This window comes from Taurulus bubalis (assembly GCF_910589615.1).
Source record: "Taurulus bubalis genome assembly, chromosome: 20".
Lineage (NCBI taxonomy): Eukaryota > Metazoa > Chordata > Actinopteri > Perciformes > Cottidae > Taurulus > Taurulus bubalis.
The window spans coordinates 16,584,509-16,599,095 of record NC_136608.1 but is presented as its reverse complement, the minus strand read 5'-3'; the positions used below and the strand labels follow the sequence as shown (position 1 = coordinate 16,599,095).

The 14,587-nt window shown below is 45.1% G+C and overlaps 1 protein-coding gene across 1 annotated transcript in view; it reads right to left on the bottom strand.

Annotated features, from left to right (window-relative positions):
• Positions 1–14,587, bottom strand: part of celf2 (cugbp, Elav-like family member 2) — a gene marked incomplete at its 5' end in the record, with an annotated part of 125,558 nt that overhangs the window by 52,869 nt on the left and 58,102 nt on the right. The window contains one exon of the mRNA XM_079236292.1: positions 6,636–6,718. Within this exon, the coding sequence (XP_079092418.1) occupies positions 6,636–6,718 (83 nt within the window). The remainder of the gene's footprint in view (positions 1–6,635; positions 6,719–14,587) is intronic.

Sequence of the window (14,587 nt, the reverse complement as noted above, 5' to 3'; positions counted from 1 at the left end):
AGTCCGGTGTGAGCGGGAACCAGCTGGTCGGATACCGGCGCTCTTCCAACGCGGGAATGTCGTCACTCGGATCAAACGAGCGCCGCCGCACGCCGACCTGCAGCCCATTATTCCCCCGCGCGAGCGCACGACTTCCCTTCAAACGGCTCCAGACCGCGGGGGCTTCTTGCATGAAAGAGTACGACTCCTTCATATTGGAAACGATAATACGCATTATCCATCTTCTATCTGCGGCCCTGTCCACCGACGTGAAGCAATAAACGCCTCGATTAAACGACGTGTGTCTTTGGATTATAAGCGTCTCTTTTTTAAACCTTAACCTCGCTGTCGCTTTGATCCGAGCCCTTTGATGCACGAGCACACGCAACCTCTGCGCCTGTATGCTGGCAGCCGAGCGTCACTAATTATCTCGCCGAGCAGAAAGGTAAGGGAGGTGGGGACCCGTGTGTGTGTGTGTGTGTGTGTGTGTGTGTGTGTGTGTGTGTGTGGTCTCGGTGCGACAGTAGCTTTTAATGAGCCCCGCGCTTCTTATCAAGCTTGGCGCGCGGCAAACGCTCTGATCCGCCCACATGGAGGACGGGGCTCGACTGATCGCGTCTGAAGCCCTGCCACACACACACACACACACACACACACACACACACACACACACGCACACACACACAACACCCTGATCCCTCCCTCTCCTCGCAGCCTTTACTGTAGAGCGAAACATCCTTGAGAGAAGCAGCGAATCAAAGGGCTTTTCATCCTTTTTCCACAAAGACACAGAGAGATGGAGAGGGAGAAAGATGGAGAGAGAGAGCGAGAGAGAGAGCGAGAGAGGGCAAGAGGTAGAGAGAGCGAGAAGAGAAAGAAACTGAGGATGAAGGACTGAAGTTCTCCAAGCTGGAGGACGCTCCAGAGGACACGTCCTAGATTAGCTCTCGCCCTCCTTCATCCTTCCATCTCTCCGTCCCCTCCACCCAGCTTCAGACGCAGAAAACACAGCGGCCCCGGGGCCCTCTTGGCTGGGCGTCAGGGTGTGTGTGAGTGTGTGTGTGTGTGTGTGTGTGTGTGTGTGTGTGTGTGTGTGCGGGTGGGGGGTGAAAGACATCGGGCATTTAGACATCTGTCAGCCACTAATGAAAGAGTTCAATTTAGTGGAAAATCTCAAACAACCTTGTCTGACAGGGGCTGGCTGACGGGCTTTTACTCGCCGCATGTTGTTGTTGCTGGTGTGTGTGTGTGTGTGTGTGTGTGTGTGTGTGTGTGTGTGTGTGTGTGTGTGTGTGTCTCAGCGAGGAGGGTGGGGAGTGTCTCCGAGTGGATCAGGAGGGGGAAATTAAAAAAAGAAAAGTGGTAAAAGAGAAAAACTGTAATGTAATAAACTGTGTGTGTGCACATGCAAGTGTGTGGTGTGTGTGTGTGTGTGTGTGTGTGTGTGTGTGTGTGTGTGTGTATGTGTGTGTGTTAAAGAGTCATGCAGAGGTGTGGATCCGTCCGTGCAGCAGGAGTTGGGTCTTATGGCTTTGAGTCGCTCCAGGGGTACAGGGCATGTTCTTCGCCGATAGATGTGTTATGTGTGTGTGTGTGTGTGTGTGTGTGTGTGTGTGTGTGTGTGTGTGTGTGTGTGTGTGTGTGGGAAAAGAAGCATATTTAGACCTCACCAGTGCTATTAGAGTTGGGGAGATGAACACACGGCTCTCCAGGCAACACACGCACACAGACACACACACTTAGTCTCCGCCCCCCGGAGCTTCATTAGCAGGTCATTAGCAGCAACTTCAGTGAAAGCTGTTGTTGTTCTGGCAACACTTTGGCTCCACTAAAACACTGCGTGTGTGTTTGTCATGCGGATTACTCTTTATTGTTTTTCACTGAAAGACAATCTGCCGAAATTACATTTCTTGTTTCTGTCTATTCATATTGTTACGCAAGTTAGTGAGTAACAAACCAAACCGCCTTAAACCTGAAGTAGCTGGTTGCTTCAACCAAGTACCTTTGTTGCCGAAACACAACCAAGTACTTCTGTTGCCTAAGCACAACCAAGTACCTTTGTTGCCGAAACACAACCAAGTACTTCTGTTGCCAAAATACAACCAAGTACTTTTGTTGCCAAAACACAACCAAGTACTTTTGTTGCCAAAACACAACCAAGTACTTTTGTTGCCTAAACATAACCAAGTACTTTTGTTGCCAAAACACAACCAAGTACTTTTGTTGCCTAAACATAACCAAGTACCTTTGTTGCCTAAACATAACCAAGTAATTGTGTTGCCTAAACACAACCAAGTACTTCTGTTGCCTAAACATAACCAAGTACTTCTGTTGCCTAAGCACAACCAAGTACCTAAATAAACCCCCCCCACCCCCCTGCACCCCACTTGTAATACCTCCATGCTCCACTAGAGGGACGCGCCCCACATTTTGAGAACCACTGCCCTAAACCAACATGGCTGCCGGCTGCCAATACCGGTGCCCTTTTATTTTTTTCCCTCCATTTTGGTCCCGGTCCAGCTTTCCACTCTGATTACACCTCTCTCCCTGTTTGGACGAGAGAGAGAGAGAGGGAGAGAGGGAGAGAGAGAAAGAGAGATAGAAAGAGAGAGAGAGAAAGAGAGTGAGAGGGAGAGAGAAAGAGAGAGAGAGAGAGAGAGATAGAGAGAGAGAGAGAGGGCGCCAATACAAACATTGTTCCGCTGGCTTTTTACAAGCCAGGAGAGTGGGGAAGTTAATAAGCAGGTATTGGTTTTTAACTGCGGCCCGTTTTATTGCTTTGCCCTGGAGCGAGCTGGAGTGCTCCACTCCACCTCTTTTCTTTTTTCTGTCCATCTGCCCGTCACTCCGCTAACCTCTCTCTCTCTCTCTCCCTCTCTCCCTCTCTCTCCCTTTTGTCTCGCCTCACCCAGCAATTAATTCATCCTCATCGTGCATTTCTTTTTTTTTTGGCATCTTCCCCTCACCTGTTTCCTGCCATTTTTGTTTAATTCTCTTTTAGGTGTCGACGGTTCAAACCCTGTTAAAAGATTACAGACAAACCACTTACTGATCCGGCATCATGCCACTATTGATTCAGTGTATTTATTGTATATTAGGTTTTAAACCACAACCGTCTGTCAATACTTGACGTTTATTAAAAACCGGATGTCAGCCCGACATGGTGAATATGATGCCGGTTTAATTACGTTCATATTGTGCCGCTGATCAATGTCGTCCGGGTTATAATGGACTGTTTTCATTTTCTCTGAAGCCAGGAACAGTTTACTGGGAGGCTGAGTTCCCCAGTACTCCCAGTAAAGCGTTTCATCTCTCCGCCAGGACCTGCAGTTCCTGACTTTGTAGTTTCATCTTTTAATCCTTCTGCCTAACTGGGGACATTTAGGGCTCTTTCATTTAAAAGAATTTCAATAATTTGGGCTCAGTTATTGGCAAGGCGTGAGTTTGTTTCCCCCCCACTCCGAAAGTTCGGTAGTTGAACCTCGGCTCCTTTAATAACTCTGTAATAAACTGTGGAGCCAAAAAAAAAGAAACTCTCAGAAACCAGAAGGACCAAAATGTCCCCGTAGAAACATTAAAACCACAATCTTTTTCATGCCTTTCCAAGACAATTACGAACACATCAATGTTCAACACAAGATTCAAAGCGGTGTTTTTCTTTGAAGAGAAACTCAGGTTTAGATCTGTCGACTAAACCCACTCCTCAACAATGGTTGTTCATGCACTCAGAACTTATTTGGTTGAAGACAGCTTTCATTTTATGATATCAGGCTTCCAAGATTGAGCCCTGACTTTAAAAATGTACATTATTTTTTTTGCACTTTTTTTGCACCAGATTGAAGCATTTCCAGCATTTCTACATGCGATTCCTTCTGGTGTCCACTAGGGGCGTTGCTGCTGAATTAACTCTTGGAACACGGAGGTCCTTTTCAGTCGATTTTCGCGATTTGACATCATTTCTTAAATTCACCTTTTACATGTGACTCGTTTTACATCATGAATTGCAGAACAATCTCAGCTCTCTATATAACGAGGCACCATTGTCATAAGGCAAAAGCGTAAAGAGAAAATATGACTCTAAAGCTGAAAAATGGAATCTTGATTTTTGGAAATTCTTCATATCTCTTGTGAAAACATAACTTTACTTATGTGGTATATAGGTTTTGGTGATGGAAATCTGTTTACCAAAGGTTTTAGGTTCACAAAAGCAGTGAAATATATGAATAAAATGGTAGAAACATGTAAATAAATGTCTAAAATGAAATGTTCTATTATCGTTTTTTTTAGTAGAGATATGGTCTTTCACACCTTTCACCAAAATAAAAATGGGACAGAGAGATGACTTCATACTGCAGATAAAGCAGTACAAAGAAAAATATGTATTGTAAGGAGCACTGCGGTGCTGAATGCTGTTGCTAATGACTGAAATATGGAAACAATTTCCCCACTGTTCAGTTAGTATACATTACATCATTACAACGTTCTCACGCTGAAAACAACAAACATTTAAAGGTAAAACTCTGAAGATTCATGAATATTTGGTCCTTTTTCTGATCGGGAAAAGTCGGTTCAAAGATCTTATTTGACGTCGGTCTTCAGACGCAGGCATTATGACCTTCCTTTTTAATTTTTTAAGTGATGCAAAAGGTTTAAATCCCATTCTCGGATTAGCGCTACAACCTTGAGCTCGTCTGAGAGGAAGATATGAACGCACAACTCAAGGGTGATGAAAAAAATAATTCTGTAATTAATGAATGAATTCAAATTTAATTAATCTCGTTGAAGGTTAAAGAACCCTTGACTTTATTCCGCGAATGCCGTCACGAGCGTCTGCGATCCAAAGAGTGTTGCGGTTTGACTTCAAAAGGCCACAAACACGAGGAGGAGGAGGAGGAGGAGGAGGAAGAGGAAGAGGAAGAGGAAGAGGAGGAGGGATAACCAGACGCAGCAGAGGGAAGGAGATTGTTGTGGCGCAGAAGAAGGCGATTTCATGTTCCTATAATCCTGAAACTGCTCAGTAAGTGTCCTCCCCGGAGCCGCTTCACACCTCCAACAAAGGGATAAGTGACGAAACCCTCGCGGCACGGGAAGACGGACCAGAATGCAACACTCTTACTCCACGATGCAATTAACACGGTGACTCTGTGCACAAAAAAACAAAAACAAGCTTTGACTCTGAGGAGCACAAATCCCATGTTCGCCCGTGTTGACGGGATTCCAGCTAGCCGGTGCCGCCAAGAGGAGAGGCGGGGGAGCGGCGGCCAACAGCCGGAGCAGGAGGGGGATCTGGGGGCCTCTAAATATCCTCCCAGGGCCACGAGAGAGAGGAGCCAGCTTCCAGCTTCCAGCTTCACTTCCTCTATCGCTCCCCGGAGCCGCAGGAGGGAACAATAGTGGAGCAGAACCGAGAGGAAAGGAAAAGGCATCGCAACGGCGTCAACGCGGGTTTCAAGATGGACGCTAGAGCTGCACTACAGAGCAACGTCTTGATAATTAAAACGATAAAACTAGATGATTATTTCACCGCAGTATCATTCCACTGAGAACGGGAACATGATAATAATGTTCTAGTGACGATAACGACGTGTTTTTTCCGGAGCTTCTTCCTTTGGCTGAACACAAACCGGATGTGTTGACGACTTCTCACCACTAGTCTGACTATTCGGTTTCATGCAATTCCACATATCACCAGTGGTGGCAGTGTGCTGAACAAAAGGGCGGGACAAGAAGAAGAAGACGGACGTGGAGGACGGCGGTCAGTTATTAGGGAACAAATGCAGCGTGTCACGATGGCTTAACCCTTTCAGCACACACCCTAAAGTTTAGAGGTTGTACATCGGGATTATATATTATTGTAGCCCTGATTTTTATGTTTAATTTGATACCTAACACGTTTGTTTGTTTTGGGGGGGAGGGATTTATACCATGATTTTTTCTTGATTTCCCTGATATAAACATAGGGCTCAACAGGTTAAAACCCAGCAACGAGTCAGTGTTTTGCACTTCCTGTTCCTTCCTGTTTTTATTTGTATTCGTGTGATTTCGGTTAGATTCTTGACACGAGGTCTCGCAAGTTTTTTCCACGTTTTGTTCTACCGCGTAAAATCCGTCAGTAAGCCCCGCCTCCTGGTGAATTTAGGCCCTTTTCTTCCGCTAACTGCATTCTTCAAAAATCCTAAATCCTAAACGTGGAGTTTCGTTTGTGTATTATCTCGCCGAAACAAAAACATGTCAGTGTTTCTAAGAGTGTAAAAGGTGTTTTTCCTGCAATACTGCAACATTCTTTGTGTTAATTATTTTTCTCAGAGTGATGCTAACTTCCTGGTTGGCCAACAAAAGCAACAATGCAGCTCAATAAAAAAACAAAAAAGGCCCAAACAATACAAAGGGAACCCTGGCGGCGTTGCTCCACGTGGTCGTCGTCACTTCGCCTCAATTCCTTTCGCACTCACCTGCTCGCTGTGACTCGCACGGCCGCTAATGCACCGAGGCGGCAGCGCGTCCCACTGATGCTCATACCAACTAGTGTATTCACACACACACACACACACACACACACACAGGTCGGGCTGGGCGGGGCCGCCTCAGGGTGCTGCTGTAAGTGTGTGATTAGAAGAGAAAAGTAGGCAGAGGAAGAATCCAGAACACGCACTCACCCCTGTTAAGGTCTTTATGTTGTGCAGTGCATTCTGGGCTTCAAGGGCAGCTTTCCTTGTGTAAAACGTGACAAAACAGCAGCCTGGGGAGAGAGAGAGGGGGAGAGAGAGGGGGAGGGAGAGGGGGAGTCAGCAGGAGGAGCAACAAAGAGCAGTTTCTCTATTCATCTCCTTGGCATCACCTGTCGACACTGCAGACGCTGAGCGAATGTTAAGGACGAGACATCAGAGCGGAGAGAGAGAGAGAGAGAGAGGGGGAGGGAGAGGGGGAGAGAGACACAGAGAGAGAGAGAGAGAGACAGAGAGAGGGAGAGAGAGAGAGGGAGAGAGACACAGAGAGAGAGAGAGAGACAGAGAGAGGGAGAGAGAGAGAGGGAGAGAGACACAGAGAGAGAGAGAGAGGGGGAGAGAGAGAGAGACAGAGAGAGAGAGAGAGAGAGAGGGGGAGAGAGAGAGGGAGAGAGAGGGGGAGAGAGACAGAGAGAGAGAGAGACAGAGAGAGAGAGAGGGAGAGAGAGGGAGAGAGAGAGACACAGAGAGAGAGAGAGGGGGAGAGAGAGGGAGAGAGAGAGAGAAAGAGAGAGACTTGAGGAAGTGAGCGCACAAACAATGCAGAGGCTCAGAGGTTTGTCTCCATTAATCCAGTGGTACTCGCTCCGTCACTGAGGAAACTATTTACTCATATATGTGTTCATCACGCCGCCTCACTAGTTCACTCACTAGTTCACTCACTAGTTCACTCACTAGTTCACTCACTAGTTCACTCACTAGTTCGCTCACTAGTTCACTCACTAGTTTCCTCACTAGTTTCCTCACTAGTTCACTCACTGGTTCCCTCACTGGTTCACTCACTAGTTCACTCACTGGTTCACTCACTAGTTCACTCACTAGTTTCCTCACTAGTTCACTCACTAGTTCACTCACTAGTTCGCTCACTAGTTCACTCACTAGTTTCCTCACTAGTTTCCTCACTAGTTCCCTCACTCGTTCACTCACTGGTTCACTCACTGGTTCACTCACTAGTTCACTCACTGGTTCCCTCACTGGTTCCCTCACTGGTTCACTCACTAGTTCACTCACTGGTTCACTCACTAGTTCACTCACTGGTTCACTCACTGGTTCCCTCACTGGTTCACTCACTGGTTCACTCACTAGTTCACTCACTGGTTCACTCACTGGTTCACTCACTGGTTCGCTCACTGGTTCCCTCACTGGTTCCCTCACTGGTTCACTCACTGGTTCCCTCACTGGTTCACTCACTGGTTCACTCACTCGTTCCCTCACTGGTTCACTCACTGGTTCCCTCACTGGTTCCCTCACAGACTTTTTTTTTTTTTTTTTTCTCTCTTCAGCCTCGGCAGAGCAGCTCTCTTGTTGTTCTTCCACAATAAGAGCGTGAGACGTACTCGCTGTGTAAATGTTTATCTGAGAGCATTTCGCAAACAAAAAAAGGAAACATAATAAAAAAGGAAACATAATAAAAAAGGAAACATAATAAAAAATCTTACGGCAGCTTCAGTAAATTATTATTATTATCGCATATTCACATTTCTGCCGGTACGAGTAGTTTTGATGACAAATATTCACATCTTTCTTGTTGTGTTTATTCGTCACGCCCACCGGTGAAGTGATGAGCAAAGGAGAATAAAAGTGACGTGAACATTTAAAATACAAAGTACAGTCTGATTATCAGGCATCTTAAACAAAAGAAGCTATTATTTTACAGTTCAAACGTTCCGAAAACCTTAAAATGAGCAGTTGCTGACTCACACACTAAGTTGCTGACTCACTGACTCACACAGAACTGTATGTACACACACACACACACACACACACACACACACACACACACACTGAAGGAAAGCTTCCTCCTCTCCTCTAATCCTGTGTAATCCCTGCAGTGGAAACCAGCAGCAGGAGGCTCAGGCCGGACTCGGAGGTGTGACTCTTCTCTTTCGACGTTATTTAACTTAAGAAAAGAAGACGAGGAGGACGGACGGATGAAGACGGCTTGAGACGACCGTAGAAAAAGACTGGAGGATGTTTTCTGCTGAGTCCAAACACTGAGAGCACAAATCAGCAAAGACCAACAGCCATATTGAAGCGATAAATGATCTTTAATTTGTATTTATCTTCCCATAGTCTGGACCGGCTGAGGGAGGGGGGGTATTCAGAGAGGAAAACTCACAATGTAAAAATTAAAGTTGTATATTTGCAGGAACAAATACTAAAATCTGGATATTCTGTGAGATCAAAGTGGTGAAATTCACAAATTGACATGAAAAAACTTCTCTGAGGTTAGAAAGTCTGAGAAAAAAAGTCTGAATATTTGAGGTGGTATAACTTTAAACTGTGAAATGATCGATTTTGCCACAGATGTCCTCATATCACATTTATTAGTCACTGGCAGGAATTATTTATATATAAAGAAAGAAATTCCAGCCCATTACGTCACAATTTATTGGTATTTATTTTTTTTACTTCATAAAGGACACATGTTTTATAAATTATGTGAATATTTAATATTTCATATATTTCCATTTATACATTCTATAGACCCCATCAACACCTTGTTTGTAAACCTGGTCTCAGAATAATATACAATCCCAGAGAATGTTCAAGGTTTTTATCATATATATTTGAGTTTTATTTCATAAATTTACCACTTTAATCTCAGAAAATCTGAGTTTTTTTCTCATAATCTTTATATATATATATATATATATATATATATATATATATATATATATATATATATATATATATATATATATATATATATATTGTTCTACCTACAATGGCCGTAGTAATACGTTGCATTTGAACATAAATCCCTTAACCACTAAACCAAAGGCTTCAGCCTTCAGCTCAGTATTCACATTTTATATTATTTAAATAAAAGATTTGCTTGTTGACTTGTTAACAAGGTGCATGCATCTTCCCCCAGGTGAGCCCCCGGTTCTTCTTCTTCTCCTCCTCCTCCTCCTCTTCCTCCAGCTGCTGCATAATATCTGGACCTTCTGCCTCCGGCGCCGCTCATCTGTTCACTTATTTGTCCAGAAACGAGCCGAGTGCACCGTTGTTTACATCTGCTTTTGTTGGCGTCTCCGTTGTTTGTTTCCCGCCGGCTCACGGACTCGACCCCGGCGGCGGTAGCCGGTCGGCCCTCGTGACGCCTGCCCCGCGGTGCATCTTATTGAAGACCCAACAGCCAGCATCTGGAGCAGATTTGGCGCTCTCTTTGATGCGGCCGGCGGCGAAACGGATCTGCATTCCCTTTGGCGTCCTCCGGGGGGCCGCGGCTGTCGAGGACTTGGCCCTCCGCCCGGCGGCGGCGGCGTGTTCGGCGTTTAGGATTCAGACGCCGTGTTAGTAACTCCCGGCTCAGAAGGTTTTTCTTTCTGCCAACCCCTCGGCGTGAAGAGGCAGCTCCACTAAACCCCGAGCCGACGCCGACTACCCGCTTTCATTCAGCCTCACACCAGCTTCCTCCAGTTTAAGGCGCGGAGATAAAAGCGGGAATTAGTCACGGCTGACAGACGATCACTGGGCTAAAAAATAAATAAAAAAATCACACAATTTATTCCATGTGGGTCACCAAACCGATATGGCTGTTCCACAGAAGAAGAACACTTCAAGTAGCTCTGAGTTCAGCTTTGTCTTTTCTTTTCATCATAGTGATGAAAAACTGGAATCATGAGGTTAAAGCGGTGACCCTGATCGCTAAAAGCTAAATAAATGTTAGCACGCTTAAGAATCAACGGTAAAAGTACTGAGTGTTATTAAACTGGAAATCATTTCTAATGAAAATTGAGGAACAAAATTAAATGTGAAATCCTCAAAAACCCACAAGTTACAAAACACTTGTTTAATTCTACAACCTCTTGCACTTTCTTTCATTCACAAATCTTTCTTTTTCTTGTATCTCTGAAGTTTGAAATCAAGGGTTTTCCGTTGAAAACAAAAAGCCTGCAGAAGACTAAAAAAAAGTGAATTTATTAGCTGAGAAACACAATAAGACCACATCATGACATCATCAAGGCTCATCGGGTCAAATTAAAACATATTTGATAACAATACCAGAGAAAATTCATATTTTGGAACCATGGTAACATTGTACCCAGGTCCTAGTTTTAGTTTTTCTACCCACTAAAAGCAGTATATAGCCTCCTTCAAGCACATTTAAATCCTCATTACTGGCTGATTACTGAACACTTCAGCTCATCTGAATGGAGCACAGCTAAAGAAAAACCGCCCACCAGGTGAGGACGCTGTCAATCAATGGACTTCCAGTGACGACAACACCTGTGCAGGTGCAGTGTGGGTGTGTGTCGGGCTTTTATTGAAGCAATGACCTGGGTTTAATCCTGTGTCCCTGTGTAAATTGTACGTAAAAAACCCCGAGTATATTACATCAAATCTAAGTCTTCTTTCCATCCAATCAAATAAGACTTTGTTCCACTAGCTAGCCACAGCTTCGTAACTGCATGCAGATGGACGACGATGGTGGCGTGATGGAGGGAAGAGGCCGGGGGTTCATCTGCATTGACACTTTCAGCTCTCACTCGTCTTCCTCCTGCTTCAATGGCAAGGTGGAAGGTGAACAGCACGGACGCTAAAGACGCTGAAGACGCTGAAGCCACTAAACACGCTAAAGAGGCTAAAGACGTTAAAGACGCTAAAGAGGCTAAAGACGCTAAAGAACTTAAAGACTCTAAAGAGGCTAAAGACACTAAAGACACTAAAGACGCTAAATACGCTAAAGACATAAAAGACTCTAAAGACGTTAAAGAGGCTAAAGACGCTAAAGACACTAAAGACGCTAAATACGCTAAAGACATAAAAGACTCTAAAGACGTTAAAGAGGCTAAAGACGTTAAAGACGCTAAAGAGGCTAAAGACGCTAAAGAACTTAAAGACTCTAAAGAGGCTAAAGACGCTAAAGAACTTAAAGACTCTAAAGAGGCTAAAGACACTAAAGACACTAAAGACGCTAAATACGCTAAAGACATAAAAGACTCTAAAGACGTTAAAGAGGCTAAAGACGTTAAAGACGCTAAAGAGGCTAAAGACGCTAAAGAACTTAAAGACTCTAAAGAGGCTAAAGACACTAAAGACACTAAAGACGCTAAATACGCTAAAGACGTTAAAGACTCTAAAGACGTTAAAGAGGCTAAAGGCGCTAAAGACACTAAAGCCGCTAAATACGCGAAAGACATTAAAGACTCTAAAGACGTTAAAGACTCTAAAGACGTTAAAGAGGCTAAAGAGACTAAAGACGCTAAAGAGGCTAAATACGCTAAAGGCGTTAAAGACTCTAAAGAGGCTAAAGACGTTAAAGAGGCTAAAGACGCTAAAGACGTTAAAGAGGCTAAAGACGCTAAAGATGCTAAAGAGACTAAAGACACTAAAGACGCTAAAGCGACTAAAGACACTAAAGATGCTAAAGAGGCAAAGATGCTAAAGAGGCAAAGATGCTAAAGAGGCTAAAAAAGCTAAAGACGCTAAAGCTGACGTTTGTATAAAAAGACACACATGCAAACAAAAGGGTCATCTAGTTTCTGGCGTAACTCCCAGAACTGTCTCTTGTAAACATATAAAGAGTTAAATTGAATTACGACGGGCGGGTTAGCTCCTCGGCGTTAGCGGCCGCGGTGCTGACAGTGTGTGTAATGTGCGAGGGAGGAAAGGCCGGCTGTTAGCGCCGCGCTGTGCCGCTGTGTGTTGTGATTCCCGCGGCGTATACGACGGCGTGTGACGGATCGTCCCAGGTGGTGGGCTGTCAGGACGAGGATCAAAGAGCAGCGGAGAGTGGACCTCACACACACACACACACACACACACACACACACACACACACACACACACACACACACACATAGACACGTTCCCTGCACCTGTTTAGGAGTCCGCACACTCGCTGCTCACACACACGAAGCAGCAGAAAGCCAAAGAGAGCGTGTATATTATTTTAAGCGTACGTCAGCATGTGGGCTTTTTGTGTGTGTGTGTGTGTGTGTGTGTGTGTGTGTGTGTGTTTACAGAGAGACGTACCTGTACGACAACCTTGAGCGAAAGAAGAAGAAGAAAAAAAGAAAAAAGATTGTGCGGACGAGCATGAATAAGCTCCTTCCATCAATCTGTGTGTCTCTTCACAAACATTTACCTGAAGGCCGAGAGGCCTCCGAACGGGGAGTTACACTCTCTGCTTGTGCTGTTGAGGAGGGACACTCCAAAAGCACACACACACACACACACACACACACACACACACACACACAAAGGTGGGATAAAATCTATTAGACGCTGATCTGTGTGTGTGTGCGGAACAGAACGAGTACGAGAGCGAGGCGGACGGAAGAGGAAGAAGAAGATGGGAGGCGAGTGGAATAGAGAGCAGAGGAGGGAGATGCCTGTTCATAAATGCTTCATGGCTGCTGAAGGGGGCCTTTGACTGAGGACCCCACGGCGCCGCGCTCTGTCAACACGTCGGCCTCCTCCAACAACAGGTCGCCCCCCGGGCCCTCGGGCCCCCGGCTCCGGGCTGCAGGCTTCGGAGGAGCCGGCGTGTTGAGGAGGAGCTTCTTCAGTCTTGTGTCGATAACGCGCCGTGCTTCTGCAGCCACAACTTTACTTTCTTTTGCACATTTAAATATTTTTTTTTAATGTAATTTACCGTTTAAGAGAGAACACCCGAGTGTCCAGAGAACAGGTGGACGGGTCATCTGAGCTTCAGCGGCGGCTAATCTACTTTAAACACTTTCATTAGTCTAGTTTTCACTGCGGAGTCTGTTCAGGAGACTTTCTCCTCTTCTTCTCAGACACATTATTAATTGGATTCTCTTTTTTGTTGTCTACACGGAGCTAACACGTCACTGCTTTATGTGCTAACTGCTAGCTGCTAGCTGCTACGTACATCCTGCCGGATCACTACTGCACACGTGCAAACTACTACACACCTGTGGTTGATTGAGATCCATTTTTTTCTCCTTGATGATGTCACATAGTGAACAACAAGCACAGCTCGTAGCTGTTAGCCGTGCAGTCCTGCTCGGCTAAATAACAGAGCTAACAGCTAACATGTGGAGGTTGCATTGAGTTACATTGCGATGCGTTCAAGCTCTATTCAGTAGAAATATGTGTTCAAATGTAGATGTTTTTGCGAAGAATCTTTATTTTTTTTGTCCACTGTATTTACTGTGACTGCAGTTTGTGGCCAGTTAGCCCCAAACATTATTAATTTTAATAATAATGAGAGATCTTTGGACGTAAAAGTATCCAGTAGTTCGTAAAATAAAAAAGTGTTTTTTTTTTGTGTCGTATTTTCCTGCTTTCCTTTTCCTGTAAAATCTCCCCACAAGCGCTGTGTTTTATCTGGCAGGTACAAACCTGCAGGTCGGTACCTGCCGCTCTTTTCAAGTGTTCGGGGCTGAATCGGCTCAGACGGAGGCGGAGAGGAGGAGTAATGCCCTGCAGTCCTGCAGAACGGCTGCATGGTTTATTAAAAGGGGGCGAGAGAGAGCGTATCGGAGCGCTTCACCCTCAGCCTCCTCACCCGCTGCTGGCTGCGACTTCCTGTCTCCCTCCATCAGTCCGCTGCCCTTTCCTTCCCCTCCACACACCTCTTCACCTCCCAGGGTTCCACTCAACCGCCGACCCACATGAACTAAACTCTGCCGCAATTATGCTCCGGGTGGCGCGGGATGCAAACCCCCCACCTCTCACTGTAAAAAAAAAAAAATCGTGGAAACGGTAGACTGTGTTTGAGCGGTCGTAGGAACCCCAAATTAATTCCAATACTTGTGTTTAATGTATGTATTTTTTCAGCAAAGTCTTGGGATTTTTTTTTATATCTGCAAAAAACACATTTGTAAAAGATACTTTGATCATAACTATAAACATCCAGCATGAGTATGAGCAAGGTTTATCAAAAAGGACTCCTCGAGAAAAAA